Below are 17,155 nucleotides of genomic sequence, written 5' to 3' on the forward strand. Positions count from 1 at the left end.
TTGTTTTGAGGCAGTCTCCTGGAGACTAGGGTGGTCCCTAAGCTGCTACATAGCTGAGGATGACCTGGAATTTATACTCTTTCTGCCTCAAGTGCTGGGACTGTGAGTGTGTGCCTCCATCCCGAGCTCGTGAACCACTGGGAATTAACATCCAAGACAAGCTTCATGAGGTGACCCTTGATCATGGGGCTAACTTTGCCACCCTTCCCAAACTGAGGAGCCGGCCAAGCGTTCTGTGGATGGAGAGGTAAGCTCTGTGCCCCACCGCTGGAAGGGAGGATGGGGGCCAGTTGTGATTCCCCAGAGCTGGAGAAGGGAGAAGTGGATGGGGAGACCAGTTGGGACCAGCTCTATGCTAATGGTGCTGTGACACTAAAGCTGGCCCATCCTACCACTGAACAAGCTTGCTCACGTCATATGTTCAGGGTGACTCAGCTGTGGGCTTTGTCACCTGCATGGAAGATGATTCAGGGCAGTGCTTCTCAACCCATGGATTGAAACGCCTTTGGGGTCAAACAGCCCTTTCACAGGGGCTGCGCAGCAGATATCCTACGTCTGGGATATTTACATTATGATCACAGTAGGAGAATTACAGTTATGAAGTCGCAACAAAATAATTTTATGGGGGCTGGAGAGATGGCTCAGAGGTTAAGAGCACTGACTGCTCTTCCAGAGGTCCTGAGTTCAATTCCCAGCAACCACATGGTGGCTCACAACCATCTATGAGATCTGGTGCCCTCTTCTGCCATGCAGGCAGAACACTGTATATATAACAAATAAAAATCTTTAAAAAAAAAAAATAATAATTTTATGATCGGGGGCGTCACCACAACATAGGGTGTTTTAAAGGGTCGCAGCGTTAGGAAGGTTGAGAGCTACTGATCTAGGGGCCATAGTAACTTTTCCTCAGGGTATCACCCTAGTAACAGGGCAGCAAGCCCCACTCTGTGGACAAGTTCAGGAATTAAGAAATGCTCCCTTCTATAGACGGAGCCAGCATCACTTAGAACCCAGAGCCCTTTGGCTGGGGTTGCCTCTCAGCAGAGAGACCTAGCATCCTTGAGGCCCAGGCTAACCTTTCGAAAGGAGACAGCTCAGCTGGGGTTTCCACTGCCTGCTTGTCAGACACCCAGCAAACCTCCCCCTGCCACGCCCCCCCCGCCCCCGCCAGCCCATAATGTAATCCTCTTTCTGCTGAAGGCAGGCATTCTGATCCTAACCAAAAAATCATGTGACGAGGGGGGCTGCTTTGCTGCAGAACATCAGAACCATTCCAGAACGCCACACAGTTGTTTTTCCTCCACAGGACACACCTCACCAAGGTGCCTGGTGGTTGGATGTACACACTCCTGTCGCCTCACATTTACTGTGACAGCTCTCACCTCATCTGTAGAAGTGAAACTGGACCAGCATGGACGGTCCCAGAGGTGGGAGGATGTGACCCTTCTTTTACAGCCTTCAATAGTGCTGTGTAGGATGTGCCCTCGCAGGATTGGCCAACGGCACTCACAGCACAGTAGTGCTGGATCGCCTCTTCCATCACGACATACATGTTTTTGCTTGTTTGTTTTCGAGACAGGGTTTCTAGGTGTAGCTTGGCCTGTCCTGGAACTCTCTTTGTACACCAGGCTGGCCTTCAATTCAGAGATCTGCCTGCCTCTGCCTCCTGAGTGCTGGGATTACAGGTGTGCGCCACCACGCCCTACTCCATCATGGCATATTGTTTTGTTTTGTTTTGAGACAGGGTTTCTCTGTGTAGCCTTGGCTGTCCTGGACTCACTTTATAGACCAAGCTGTCCTTAAAATCACAGCAATCTGCCTGCCTCTGCCTCCTGAGTGCTGGGATTAAAAGCATGTGCCACCACGCCCCACTCCATCACGGCACATTTGAAGTGCTACAGCAGACAAGGTTTCCAAATTTGTGTTTTAACCTGTCACATGTCCTGACCGTTTGCACAATCTCTTCCTTCATCCCACGTCTGTCTTCCAACTTCTACTTTCCCCTAAGCAGTCAATTCCCTTGAACTTCACAATGGCCTTCTGATAGATAACCAACAGTAACTTCCTTTTTACGTGTGCCTAAGAAGCAGGGTTTCCTAGCGCCCAAGCTAGCCTCGCTCTGTAGCTGAGGAAGACTGAACTACTGATCCTCCTGCCTTCACCTCCTAAGATCACAGGCTGGTGCCACTGATTCGCTTTTATGGGCTTGGGGACCGAAGCTAGGGTTTCATATACGCTAGGCATTAGCAAATGACCCATATCCCTAGACTCTAACTTCCATCTTTTTATATGAGAAAACGGGGGCATAGAAGTTAAATTGCTTCTCTGAGATAATACCACAAAAATAAAGTATTGAACTTGATTCTGATTGCAAAGTGCAAACTTGAAGTCATTTTGTCAAGCCGTAATCTCTTCCACCTGGATACTGGGAACTGACTCCAGACACTCGGAAGCTACACACTCTTGGTCCCAAAAGTATTAAGTTCGGCTTGAGGTGCTGTTGAACCAGGTGAGCTGCCTGTGGATAGCCCAAGAAGGTCTGGGCTTCCTTCCCCTGGCTACTGGCCTCCAAGCTTGTCCATGCAAGCAGAGCCTTGAGTGACGTATCTTCCTTCCTTCCTTTCTTTCTTTCTTTGTCTCTCCGTGTTATCCTTGGCTGTCCTGGACTCACTTTGTATACCAGATTGGCCTCGAACTCCACTTGCCTTTGCCCCCTGAGTGCTGGGATTAAAGGCATGCGCCACCACACCCGACCTGAACGACTTTTCGTCTTAACTTTCCCACAGCTGCAGCTGCTCTCTGCTTCTACCCAGTGTCCTTCTCTCTTGAGAAACTGGCTTCTGGCCGGGCGGTGGTGGCTGATGCCTGTAATCCCAGCACTCGGCTGGTGGGATTGTTGTGAGTTCGAGGCCAGCCTGGGCTACAAAGTAATAGACACACCTGCGGCATCATAAAAGGGCAGGAGGAAGCTGCCTTAGTGGGGAGGGCCCATTTCTGGGGTTCACACTCCTCTTTAGGATTAATTAGGCAGTGGAGGTCCTCCAGCCTGAAAACACCCATCAGAGTTGGGGTGTAAACACCTGGTGTATGTGCAAACTGGCACTCTGTTAAGGCTCACCTAGAAGTGACGCTCACCCCAATACCTAAATATCTACCCCCTGGGGAAGCAATGGTGAGCTCAACGTTTTGTAGCTTTGCCGACCTTTTCATTCAGTTTTTTAATAATTCCATCGCATCACCCGTAATATATAGCCTCACTGTCGGTGGAAAAGAAATGAAAATTAGAATACTGCAGAAATCTGTTTGACTTTAATAAAATGGTTCAATTTACTTTTGGGTATTTTTAGCCTAAGTCTAGGGCAGCTCCAGTGAGCCACACAGGGGCTGTGTTGTTTCTGATCTGGACATACTGGCAGCTCAAACCGTGGGGTGTGTGAGTGAACAGGGGCTGCCTTCTGATGCTAAGAGGCGGTTTGGAGGTGGGAAATCAGTGGGAGGCAGCCACTGGCCTGGCTGGGTGTGAGCAGTGTTCACAGGACCCCCAACGGGCATCGGGTCTGCTGTGAAAGGCCACTTCTGTCTCTCTGCACAGTGCCCTCTGTGCTCACTGATCAAGGCCTGAACACCCAGGCTGGTGACACTTCTCCAAGTGAACAGTTCCCAAACCCACGGAGCCTTCTTTGGAATCCAGTTATCATGGGCCGTTTCCAAGTGTGACTGCTTTGGCTGTTCCTGTCACTTAACCAGGTGGCCTGTTTCCTCTCTGGAGACCCAGTCCCTACCTCAGACATTCTGCCCTTTTCAAAGCCCCTAAAGGAGAGAGGAGATAAGGCTGGCTTGGGCATCCCGTGGACAATGGGTGGGAAAAGGAATCGCCAATGAGCAAGACCTGCCTGGAAGCTTATGAAGCCGGACTTCTTGTGTGGCCTAGAAATTCAGAGCACCAGTTAAACTAAGCGAGTGTCCGAGTCATTCTATCTCAGCAACAATCAAGCAGAAAGTCAGAACGGGTGGGGAATTCAGGGGTCCTCTCCTCTTTCTGATATTAGCGACTAAAGCCAGGGCCTCCTGCATATTATATCTCTAGTCCTTAAAAGATTAAACAAACAAACAAAAAATGTATTTTATGTGTAAGACTGTCTGGCCTGCAGGTAATGTATGCGCACTGGAGTTATAGATGGTTGTGAGACGCTTTGTGGGTGCTGCGAACCAAACTTGAGTCCCCGGCCAAGAGCGGTGAGCGCTCTTAACCACTGAGCCATGTCTCTGGCCTGCACAACATCAATCTTCAACTCAGGGTTCCTCTTTCACTGATTGGCTTTCCTAATGATACACCTGAGACAGTGGTTGACGACTATGTCGATTAAGTCAATGGAAAGTTCCAGGTCTTTATTATTGACGGAGAGACCAGGAGCGGGCTTGAGCTCTTAGTGCCCAGGCTCAGGGGCCCAGCATTTCTAAAGGTAAAACTGCACAGACACGTCAGAGTTAGACGGGGGCCAAAGCAACCTTGACATACTACTCACTCGTGGCAGGGCGCAGCGGCTACTTCTGACACAACTTGCCAGTTATTTTGGTTAATACCTCTGGACCATTGTCCAGGTCAGAGAAAACTCAAATGTTTTGCCAAGGCAGATGCGACCATTCTGTGTGTTTGTGGGGGGGGCTGGTGTGAGGGTGGGGGGTAGAGGGCGAGAACTGTCTAAGCAAAGCCTAAAGGTGGCAGTATTTTTGTTCTTTCTTTCTTTTTTTCCTTCCTTCCTTTCTCTCTTTCTTCCTGAGGCAGGGTCTCACTAAGTGGCTTTGTCTGTCCTTGGAACTCACTTTGTAGACCAGGCCGCCCTTGAACTCACAGAGATCCATCTGCCTCTGCCTCCCTAGTGCTGGGATTAAAGGCGTGCACCACCACACCCAGCTAAATGTGGGGCTTCTAATAGCACTTTTTAAAAAGCTATTATTCCATCAAGCAATTTCAGGAAGTCACTATGTCAGAAACATGGGATTCAGCACATACCAGAGGTTACCTAGAAACCAAGGGAAACAGATCAATATGGGCCCACCCACGAACCCATGACCTGAGGCTCATGGGCCTCCAGGACAAAAAGGAAATCAAACAAACAAACAACTATGCATAGCATTTTCCTCTCTGGAAGAAAATCCCACTAATTTCATGGGATTCCCTAAAAAGGGCATGACCTTGAAGTCTACCATAACAGCATACACACACACCTCAACGTAGAGTGGTGTTGGCCCACACGTTTAATCCCAGCACTTGGGGGGTAGAGGCCAAGGCAGAAGGATGCGTCTCTAAGTTTGAGGCCAGACTGGTGTAAATAGAGACCTTGCCTCAAAAAACAAAATAATCCCCTCCCAAAATAAAAGAACAACAAAACCCCAAACAAACATATCCCCCTCCCCACCGTTACACACACATTAATCCATGACTAAGTCTTTTCTTGGGTGGGATAAGTAGAAAATTACCCGGACGGATATAATTTTTATAAAACTGTCTCATCTGGGGACAGGATGTTGCTTTCCACAGCTGCATGCCACCACTTGATGGAAAAATGAAACTATCCCTGGACCAGGCTGACTTTTTCCACAGAAAGGAGCAGCCAGGTGTCATGTAGTCAGACCTCTAAAACACAAAAACATACAAAAAAAAAAAAAAAAAAATACTAAGACTGCCTTTTCTTTTTCTTCCTTTCTTTTTGAATCCAGATATTTTTTTAGTTGAAATACATTTCTTCTCATAGTTCAGGGTCAGGGAGCTTTTCTTTCTTTCTTCCTTTCTTTTTTTTTTTTTTTTTTTTTGGGTGTGACAGGATTTTGCTGTGTAACAGCTCTGGCTGTCCTGGATGCACTCCCTAGACCAGGCTGGCCTTGAACTCACAGTGATCTGCCTGCCTCTGCCTCCCAAGTGCTGGGATTAAAGGTGTGTGCTACCATCGCCTGGCGAGATTTTCAACCTGCTCTTCTGTGTGTAAGAAGTAAAACACATTTTTGCAAGGCTTTGGCTGGAAAGCAAAGACCAAACCCCAAAACGTTGATGGCTGGGGGATGCAGCCCAAGGACAGAATGCCTGCCTCCCATGCACGAGGCTTTGGGTTCAATCCCCAGCACCAGAAAAACAAAAGAATAAGAAAGTTTTGGCAGGTCCTATTAAAGCCCTCTTAACCAACCAGGACAGGAAGGAACTCGGGAACGACAGGGTGATCCCTTTTCTTAAGGCCACATGGGTTTACCCAGAACACACAAGGCTGCAGCAACAGCGCTGTAGAAACCACCAGAACCCTGACCCCACCCACCCCCATCCCAACCTCCCGGCTTGAAGCCAGAAATACCCAGGCAAAAGCCATACACCTCGGGTGTGCTACCAACGAAAACATGTTTCTTGTAAGTCCAAGGTATTTTTAGGTCCCAAACTGTGTGACCCATTTCAGAGGCCACATCTCCTTATAAAAAAGCAGAATTGAACTAAAAACCAGACAGAACCACTCCTATAAAGCCTGTCCAAATTTGGGAAGGAACCCCTAACCCGCAGCCAGCAACCACGGCTTCTCTGGATCCATAGCAAGGTCTGGAATGTTGCCACCAGCACTTTGTAAACAGGAGCAGAGTCTGTGAGAGAGGAGTGTGTGTGTGTGTGTGTGTGTGTGTGTGTGTGTGTGTGTGTGTGTGTGCGCGCGCGCCCACGTGCACATGGATTCGATTCTCACCAACCCCCAAAGATCGGGACTTCTGATCTTGGTTGTTGGTAACTATGGCTGGGGTGGGGGAGGAAACCAAAGATCCAGGCAGGGGCCAGGCCCTGTTTTTCCAAAGCTGTGCAGACACTTGGCCTCGGCTCACCCTCTCCACAACCTGCAGCTCCAGTAGGAGGAGGGCAGTGTCACTGCAGCCCAGGCGCTCTGTGGGAAGCCATTTTATGCCACAGTTCAGCTCAACATCCAAATCAAACAGCTTCTGGGAAGCAGCCATCTGGGTTGGGTGGGGTGGGGGTGGTGCGGGGGGGGGGGGAGAGGGCTCCCATCACGGGCCACCTACTCCTCTGTAGCCTGTCCTGACTCGAACCCAGATGCCTCGGAACCTTCTAGCCTCTGCAGCAGCCTCACTTGCAGGAGTGAGCTTCCCTTCCTCCCTGACGTGTGGTAACACACAAAATGGAGTCAGGGTTTTGCTTTGGCGAAGGAGGCTGGCTCAGATAGCAGGGAGATATGGAAAACACTAAGGTCTCACCTCGTGGGAGCGTGGGCTAACCTGTGGCTTAAACAGCCACACTCGCCTGGGAACTGCTCCCTCCCCGTCCGTGGCCACAAACCACTTTCTACTAGCAAAGTACAATAGCTACAGGTGGAAGATGCTGACCTGCATCTACTGCCAGGTCTCTGATAAAATACACTGCGTACACCCAGGGGACCAGGATGCTGAATCCAAGGCCATGGAGCCCTTACAACAGACAAGGAGACTCCATGCAGAGGAAGCGAAGGTGAAAGGAACAATTCTCATGGCCCATCATAGACTTCCAGTTGCCTGCCTGAGTCTTAACTACCAGAGGTGAGGTGGGGTGGCACCGCATGTAGTGTGTGTGGTGGGGGGGGGGGGGGGGAGGGGTTGTTCTACAGGCTGAACCTGAATGGACCTTTGAGATCATTTGCATCAACTCATGGATGTGGGGGTAGATGAGGGGACTTTAGCGCCGCTTAGAAAAGTGAGTCTCCAAGCGATCTGCACACAGCCAGACTCTGAACCTTGGGCCAGTTCTTGAGCTACGTTTCTAAGCAGCTTCCACGAAGTTTTGTAAAGCCATGTCTTCAGGGTCTGCTGTCTTGATAGAGCACACCAGTCTCTTGCCCTTTGCCTAGGCTAAGGACGAAATAAAGTACTCACTATGCAGGACCTGGGGGGATGGGTGGGGTGGGGAGTGATGAGATAAAGGCAATAGAATCAAGGCTGGCCCGGCTTTATAACAAAGCTCAAAGCAAAAAAGCCATGGCAAAAGGCACGCTCCTGGCTTGGCCCAAGGCTGCCCACCACACTACAGCCTGAAATGCTTCTGTCACCTGCCATTCAGACATTAGAGTAAATAGGCTTGGAAGGTCCTGCTCTGAGGATGCCGGAAAGACAGTGATTTCTGTCTCAGTTGTGGGCAAGACAACTTCCAACGTCAGAAAGGCAGGCTGGGCAAGCCACGAGGGACACGCCGAAGCCTCGGAGAGAGACACAGTCTCCCATTTGGGTCCTCCTTTTCCTCCACTGTCCCACTGCAACCTTGGCTAGTTTCTCTTTGGATTCCCGCCACCCATTCCCCTCAGCATCCTCTGCACACAGACATGGCCTCTGCTTTTCCCGTATCAGGTTCCCGGATGTCAAGTTCATAAATGTACTGGTCTCCAGAGTGCGGAAGAGGTGACATAATCATCCCAGCAGCCCCCTGAGGTCACCGCCTGTCGTAAAAGATGCTCTGGGGAGTTTCGTTCCACCCTTCTTCTACTCCCACCCAACAGCCAAGCCCAGTTGGGTACCTCATTTGATAATATCCTGTCATTTGACCCTGGCTATGTCACTAACTTAGGAAATTGCTCACCTCCCTGATGGTAGGAGAGATAGAAGCAGAAAGAGAGAAAGCAAGGGGCTAGGGGTTATGGCATTAACTCAGCTTGCCATCTTGGGCCTTCTGTTTCCTCACTGTGGACAGCAGGGCTGGCGTCTGCCCACAGTTGGCGTGTCATCTTTAACATTGTTCCCAAGCCCAAGCCCAAACCCTTCCAGAGTGAGACTGTTCTGCATCAGCAGGCAGTAGTCAGCCAGCAGCGTCTAAGCCGGGGCAGGGAGCTCTGGGTAAGAGCGGAGTGGCAGGCAGAAAGACAAGCTAGACAGATTGCAGGCCAGCAGGCAACAGACTGAGGAGACATAGGGTGGCCGTGGGCACCTCCCCTCAGCCCCTTGCATATGCCATGATGGGAGGAGGCAGATGGGATGCAGACATGCTGGGGTACTATATGGTTCGGCCGCCCCCAGCACCAAACTTTCACACCATCTATGCAGACAGCTGGAGACTAACCAACAGACTGGCAGGGGTAAGTAGGCTGGAGTAGGGTGAGGAAAACTCCCCAAAGGACAGTGAGGGGTTGGGTGGGGCTGTGGAGCAGACTGCCTGCTGAGCTGGGGAAACAGGAGGAGGGATGCCCCTCTGACACCCTCTTAAGTTGTATGGGTGTGGCGACTCTTAGAAACCCAGGGCCAGTCTCTGTAGAGTGTGGAACACTTTCAAGCCAAGCACAGAGAGCATTAAACCTTACCGGAGAGTGGAAAGCTCCCCAGCGGCAGCCAGCTCCAAAGGAATAGTGCACTTTTGTTTGTTTGTTTGTTGAAATTCTCTCTCGGCACCTAACTTGTTTCTGTCATCTCTCTTGAGGGTGGCCCAGGAGTTGCCTAGTTAAACCCTTTCCCTGATTGCCTGGGAGCAAAGCTGCGCATTTGTGTGTAGGGGGTGTGCCCTCTCAGAACTAAGACAAAAGAGTCTTCCTTGAATTTCCTTGTTTCTGTCCCTCAGTTCTTGGAGAGTGGACACTCTCTGCTGCCCTTCCCAGAGGTCGATCTGCAGAGAGGGAGTGGACTAGCGCCTGCTTCTGGATTCTCTCCAGGAGAAAGGATAATTGCTGTGGCCCCTCCTGGACATTTCCAGGAGGGCGAGGCTTCAAGCCCGCAGCACCCAACTACCTGGGAAATGCAGACACACCGGACTTATCCCCTCTAAGGGCACCGATAAACATCTTCCCCCCTCCTTTCTCCTCCCTAACTCTCTCAGAGTTCTCTCCAGCCAAGATAGTAATCGCTCTTGAAAAAGAATTAAGACAATGTAGTCTTTCAGGTAACTTGGACAGAGGCATGGACGCTTTCAGTTGAGAATTCAGACGTGAACACGAAGGTCCGCCCTTCAGGTGCAGGGAAGACTCTCCGCCCCACTCACTTCCTCTCCCTTGTGGCGCCCCTTGCCACTTTTAGGGACCACCGAGATGGGAACACTCAAGTGCCCAGCTTGCCAGGAGCCTCGGGGGCCAGGGAGGGCCTCGAGTTACTCGAAAAGGGCTGCTCCGCTCCTCCCTGCCACCTTCCCTCCGGTCTCACACCCCTTCTCAAATCCTTGGCGGCAGAGGGACCCGGGAGCGGAGTGCGCAGTCCGGGCCACCAGAACGCCCGCATCTCCCGCCCATCTGCCTCTCCCGCCCACCTGCCCGTCCCCCCGGGGCCAGCTGGCAGCCGCTACGCCTTTCTCTTCTCGCTCCGAGTCCGCCTGGCGCCCACAGTACCAGCAGCTCCCCGCGCTCCCGGCCGCCGGAACACCCAAAGGTCCGGGACGCCGTCCGGAGCCCGAGAACAGGTGGCCTCGGAGAGTAGCGCGCGACAGTCGCCTCTCACTTACCCAGAAGATGAAGTTAAATCCGAAGAGCAGGTATTTGATGCACTTGCTACCCCCTTTGACCGGCATGGTGCAAGCTGGACTTGCGCGGGACCAGAGACACGCACGACTGGGACAGAAGGGACTCGGCAACCGACTGAGACTAGCTGCGGCTAGCGGCTGGCCTGAGGCTCCACTTTTAAAAAGTGCCACTCCTTACGGCGCTCGGCCAGCTGCGATGCGCATGTGCTGAGGGATGTCGACCCCGCCCCCGGCCCACCTGCCCCGCCCATGCCTTCTCCCCTTCCCAGGCTCAGGTTCTAGGACTGCGGCTCCACCCGCTGTGCGCGCAGCTCTCTCCGCACCCTACTTCTCCCAACTGGGTTCCTGAGATCCTCTTTCTCTCCATCTCCCTCCTTCCCACCGTCTCCGGGTCTTTCCAGATCTCCAAACCTGGCTACTTTTACCAGGAGTTAAGTGTAGGCCTCGCCTTTCTGGTTCACGCAGACGCTGTACATGAGAGTTTATGTTGGAAGACCCCTCCCTCACGGGTCATGTAATCTACAGGACCTTTTCAGATTCTAGCCGCAAGTCTGCAGACTTCTGTTTGCCTGGCTTGTGGTCTCTCTGACACCTCTTTGTAAACCTATCTGGACTGAACATACTTGGGAACAGTTGGCCGCTAGAATGTTCCAGGTGCCGATCTGAGCATTTCTCCTTTGCTCAAAACTTTTCTACATTCAGAGACTTAAGTTGAAATCCTTCACCTGTGTTTACACATTGCATTCCCTGCCCCACCTGGTGCCACACCCCGACCCTTCTGCGTCTCTCAATCTGCAGGTGACCTGTGGCTGACTGCCCTGCCCTGCCCTGCCCCCTTTACCTGTGAAAATTCTACTGTGCATTTTATTTTTATTTGTCTGTGATTTGGTTTCTGTTTTTTGAGACAGGGTCTCTCTGTGTAGCCTTGGCTGTCCTGGACTCGCTTTGTAGACCAGGCTGGCCTTGAACTGACAGCAATCTGCCTGCCTCTCGAGAGGCGTGGATTAAAGGTGTGCACCACCATGCCTGGCTTGTGCTTTATTTTTTATTTAAATGTATTATTATTTTTGAGACAGAATCTTACTATGTAGTCGTGTCTGGCTTTATATAAACCAGGCTGGCCTCTAAGTCATGGAGATCTGCCTGCCTCTACTAGGGTTATAGGCATGTGCCATTATGCCCGTCAATTTCATTATTTTTGAGGCAGGGTCTAGCCCTGTAGCTCTGCTGACCTGGAATTTGCTTATGTAGCTCAGGCTACCCTCTACTCCAGACCCTCCGGCTTTAGGCTTGCTAGTGCTAGCGGTTCATACATGGACCACCACCACATCCTGATCTGTGGTTCTTTACATTCTTCTTGATTCTTTCAACTGGCTGAGGTCCTTTGCAGTTTTCTCTTCCTCACCCCTGCAGGATGTTTCCTTAGAGTTCTTTATTGTAAAAGTAAACCATACTCATTACAGAAACATCAGAAGATACCGAGAAGAGAAAAGAATGTCAGTTAAGAATTTCACCTGGGTTACACTGTGTTGGAGACCAATCTGGCCTACAGGAGACCCTGTCTCCAAAACAAAACCCTAAAAGAAGGCAGATTTTTCACATAGCAAAAACCCAGCCTCTGTTAGCATAGCACAGTTCTTATTTTGCTCATCAGTGGACTGGCTTTATTAATGGATCCACTTAAAACTTTTTTTTTTTTAACAGTCTACTTTAGAAAGATACTTTAGAAAGGTATGTCCCTGGAGCAGGAGTCAGAAGAAGTGGCAGTTTCTGCCCTATTTCTTCTTCCCTGAGGCAGCTTAGCTGCTGGGGGAGGGAGACAGACAGGAGACTTAAAGGAGGAGGGGGTGGTCAACTTAGGAGTTTCTGAGAGTTCTAAGGAGATATGTTTTTAGGAAGAGGCAAGTGTCCCAAAGTAAGAGTTACAACCAGGGAAGCCTGACAAAGCTGGGGCTGGAGCTCCCATGGTCTTTGGGAGAGAACTGGTGAGGACCTTGTCCTCTGAGAGTTGCAGGGTGGGGTGGGGGTGGGGGGGATGGGGTGGAGTGAGTGGATCCCAGGAGTCTTAGGTGCTGCCCTGACTGTGTGGCAAGAGGTCAAGAGGGCAGAATGCAAGCTCTTTGAGGTTAAGGACCATTGCTTGTATCTCCATCCTTGGTTTAAAACTTTTTGGGCATTGGGCAGAAAAATCTGGGAACATTTGACAAGGTGCAGTTAGGTAAGATGAAGGCCGAAAGATGGAGGCCTGTTAGGAAGTGTCAATAGTTTAGGACAAAGGGGAAGGTAGGAGGGGCAACGGGATCTAAAAGTCAGCTGAGGGGAGCAGGTGGGAGCCAGAGGGAGATTCTGAGCTGAGGGCTTCCTTTTCCCTTCTAAGTTTTCTTGTGTCTTACGATGAGTTATTCTTGCTGAGTGCAGCGACATGAAGCCACCTTTGTCCATGGATAGGTGGTGCAGTGACCCCACAGGCAAGTCTACGGTTGTCCCTAGGTCAATCTGAGAACCCCTAAATCAGGAGGCGTGGCCAGAGCTGGCTTTGGAAGCCAGGAGGAGCAGCAGTTAGGTAGAGCAGGGGATGCCATGCAGGAGGAGTTGTGTGTGTGTGTGTGTGAAGGCACAGAAACACAAAAGTGTACAGCTCTCTGTGCTGGGGAAGCCCGGGGAAGCTCCCTGCTATGGGGGGAGCTGGGAGGAGGACAGAGGAGGAGGACTGAGAGGAAGGGCCTCGCCCCAGTCTCTTGTCAGGAGGAATAGATGCCAGCAGTGTTTGGCTTCAGTACCTCGTGGAGAATGGCTCCATCAGGAGTCAGGATGCGTGGCAGCATCAGAGGATGGGTAGGGTATGGAAATAATGTCTCCTTGTACTGTTCTGGTGGGACTCCACCCACCTTGGGAGAGCAGTTCTAAAGAAAAGGTTTTATGTCCTGTACATCCTCCTGCCATGGGATAGAGGGGTTCAGCAAGCATTTCCATCCACAAGGAACAGAAACTGCTTTGCGTACTGGTGAGTGCTGAAGAAGCTCCCCATCCCACCCCTCATTGCCATCACTGTATTATTTACATCCTTGGAAAGGAACAGCTTAAGATCCCATTTCATATAATCGGAGATTCCTTTTTTAAAAGTGTGTGTGTGTGTGTGTGTCTTTTGTTGTTTGTTTTGTTTTTGTTTTTTTCGAGACAGGGTTTCTCTTTGTTATCTTAACTGTCCTGGACTCGCTTTGTAGACCAGGCTGGCCTCGAACTCATAAACTCACAGTGATCTGCCTGCCTCTGCCTCCCGAGTGCTGGAATTAAAGGCATGCGCCACCACAGCCCGGCTGCTTGTTTGTTTTAAGAGTCTCAGTCTGGCATTGAACTGGAAATCCTCCTGCAGAGATTCTAGGCCCCCCAACAGTGACAAGAGTCTTACATGACCAGAGCACTGGAAGGAGGGATCTGGCGTATGATCTTCTCCCGAGTCTGTGGTTTATTTGGACAGGCCTCATCTTTTCCCGACTCTGTGGTTTATTTGGACAGGCCTCCTCTTGTCCTGGGACCCTGCTCTTCTATGGCGCAGTGATGTTCTGGGCCAAAGAGTGTTTGTTACGGGATCCTCAGTGCTGCAGGCAACCAGGAAAAGGGAGGGATGGAAAAAAATGTGGTTTGCTTTAACTGGGAGAGGAAAATGTGGGTAAGCCCTTGAGTCAGAGATCATCACATGGTGGCAGCCAGGCCCTCCAGGCTTTTAGGGAGTTGGGACCGGGAAAACCTCTTTCTTCCTTCCCTTGGGGGGTTGGGGTTGGAGTAGGGTAGGGGGAGGCGGGATCCTATTTCTGGGAAACCCCTGCTCAACTCAGGGGTCCAGGTCGGCCCTTGTGCTCCCCCTGGTGGTAGGATTTAAATGCAGGAGGCCAAACTGGCTATAGGTGTCATTTGTGGAGACTGCCCATCCTCCTAACCTAGGTGTGGGCACCAGCTTATACAGCCACAGGCAGGCTCCTACGCCCCATCAGGAGCCTCCTGACTGCTGTACCAGTGACTATTTGGGTTGTTGGTTTCACTACTAGAAGGTTCAGCAGTGGTTCTTAACCTTCCTAATGCTGGAGCCCTTTAATACAGTTCTTCGTGTTGTGGTGACCCCCAACCATAAACTTATTTCATAACTGTAATAAGTATCTGATATACAGGATATCTGATACGTGACTCCCAAAGGGGCTGTGACCCACAGGTCGAGAAACGCTGGTCTAAAGCCAGGCGTGTGAGCCTTCTGCGAGCATTCTAGTCTCATCCTCATGGATTGATTGCCTGATGTGGCTCTTCGACTGTCACCATGTTCCTGTGTTGGTACACATATTAGTGGTGAATGCCCTCAAAGAACACTTGATTTGGGGGTAGGGGACTGGAGAGATGGCTCAGCAGTCAAGAGCACACTGTCTGCTCTTCCAGAGAATCTGTTCCCCACCCCCACCCCCAACACCCACATGGCAGCTTACAACCATCTGTAACTCCAGGCCCCGGGGGATCCAAGACCCTCTTCTGGTCTCTGTGCATACCAGACATGCACATGGTACCCAGACATACATGCAAACAAAAACCCATACATATACAAAATAACACATTAAGATAAATTAAAAAGCTGGGCGTCGTGGCGCACGCTTTCAATCCCAGCACTCGGGAGGCAGAGGCAGGTGGATCGCTGCGAGTTCGAGGCCAGCTGGGACTACAAAGTGAGTCCAGGACAGTCAAGGCTACACAGAGAAACCCTGTCTTGAAAAAAAAAAACACAAAAAAGCAAAAGATAAATTAAAAAAGAACATTTGCTGGCCTTCTGTGCAGGTGGGCCTCTGTAAGCATCTCTGACGTGAGCTCGGGAGACATGCCTCACTCGGGCGTCAGCCCTCAGGTGTCTGCTCTTCTCTTGGCTTTTATGTGGGTCATTCATATTCCCACTATGTCCTATGTTTAGTTCACCCCTCTGTCAATTCAAGTCTTCATATTTGTTCAGCAGCGGTCCAGACATGTCCCCTCTTATCCCTGAGACTTGTGAGTGTGCTGCCATGCCTGGCACAAAGGAGCTCTGCAGCTGGGTTAAGTTAAAGGATCTTGAAATGGGGATTTTTTTTTTTCCTTTTTCTTTTTAAAAATTTATTTATTATTTATACAATACTCTGCCTGCATGTGAGCCAGCAGGCCAGAAGAGGGCACTAGATCTCATTATCGATGGTTGTGAGCCACCATGTGGTTGCTGGAGTTGAACTCAGAATCTTTGGAAGAACAGGCAATGCTCTTAACCTCTGAGCCATCTCTCCAGTCCGGATTTTTTTCTTTTTCCTAGTGGGACTTTGTAACCAAAAGAGATTTTTGTTGTTTTCTTTTATTTTTGACAGATCTCACTAAGTAATCCAGGCTGCTCTTGAATTCCAGATCCTCCTGCGTCATCCGCTTGAGTACAGGAATTTGTTTCTCTCTTCCTCCTCCTCCACCTCCTCCTCATCGTCCTTCCTGACAAAGTCTCTCTATGTAGTGCTGGTTGCCCTAGAACTCCTTATGTAGCCCAGACTGGCCTCCTACTCACAGAGATCCTTTTATCTCTGCCTCATGAGTGCTGAGACCTAAGTGTGTCACCACCCCGGAGTTTGCAAAGAGTTCTCTTTTAAAAAGTTTTATTTTATTTTATTTCATTTCATGTGTATGAGTGATGAGTGTTTTGTTGTGTGTGTGTTCTATGTACCACTTGCATGCCTGGTGCCTGTGGAGGACCAAAAAGGGTGTCGGATTCCCTGGAACTGGAGTTACAGACAGTGGTAAGATGTCGTGTGGGTGCTGGGAATTGAACTAGGTCCTCTGGAACGTGGTTAAGAGCCAGTGCTCTTAAACTAGGCAGTGGTGGTGCACACCTTTAATCTCTGGACTTGGGAGGCAGAGGCAGGTGGCTCTCTGTGAGTTCGAGGCCAGCCTGGTCTATGAAGCGAGTTCCAGGCCAGCCAGGGCTACACACAGAAAAACTTTGTCTCGAAAAACAAAACAAGCAAGCAAAGAACCATGCTGAGCCGTTTCTCCATTCCCTCAGAGAGTTTTGTTTTGTTTCGGTTTATGATTTTCCAAGACACTGTTTCTCTGTGTAGCCTTGGCTGTCCTGGACTCACTTTGCAGACCAGGCTGGCCTCCAATTCACAACAATCTGCCTACCTCTGCCTCCCGAGTGCTGGGATTAAAGGCGTGCGCCACCACACTCGGCCTCCAGAGATTTCTTATGAACGGGAGATAGGAGTTGCTTTGCCAGAGAATGAGATGTGAGGACAGAACCCAGGTTAGGGATGATGTGTGACCACGTGCCAAGGAACATGAGGTGCCTCTGGAAGGTGGACCCGGTGAAGAAATGAGTTCTCTCCAGCTGTGAGGAGAAGCAAACACACCACTGCCTACTAACTTTAGACCTCTGACCTCTGGAACTGTAAAATAATTAAATGTGTTATTTTAAGCCACTACATTTGTCATAATTTATTACAGTAGCAGAAGGGAGTGAACACAGTTATTAAAATAAACATTGGGACCAGATAGCAAAATCTCTGTGGGAGCCTACATGCAAAATGAATTTTCTCTTTTTTAGTCCTATCTTCCTTCTTTTTGGGGGGGGCAGGGTGGGGGTGGGGAGTTTCAAGACAGGGTTTCTCTGTGTTAGCCTTGGCTGTCCTAGAGTCACTTTGTAGACCAGGCTGGCCTCGAACTCAC

General features: G+C 50.3%; 1 protein-coding gene across 1 annotated transcript in view; it reads right to left on the reverse strand.

The window, feature by feature from the left end:
- Window positions 1–10,618, reverse strand: part of Cd9 (CD9 molecule) — a 32,525-nt gene extending 21,907 nt beyond the window's left edge. Inside the window, exon 1 of the mRNA XM_051155404.1 lies at window positions 10,427–10,618. Within this exon, the coding sequence (XP_051011361.1) occupies window positions 10,427–10,492 (66 nt within the window). The 5' untranslated portion in view covers window positions 10,493–10,618. The remainder of the gene's footprint in view (window positions 1–10,426) is intronic.
- Between the last annotated feature and the right edge of the window lie 6,537 nt (window positions 10,619–17,155).

Source organism: Acomys russatus, chromosome 13 (genome assembly GCF_903995435.1).
Source record: "Acomys russatus chromosome 13, mAcoRus1.1, whole genome shotgun sequence".
Classification (NCBI taxonomy): Eukaryota; Metazoa; Chordata; class Mammalia; order Rodentia; family Muridae; genus Acomys; species Acomys russatus.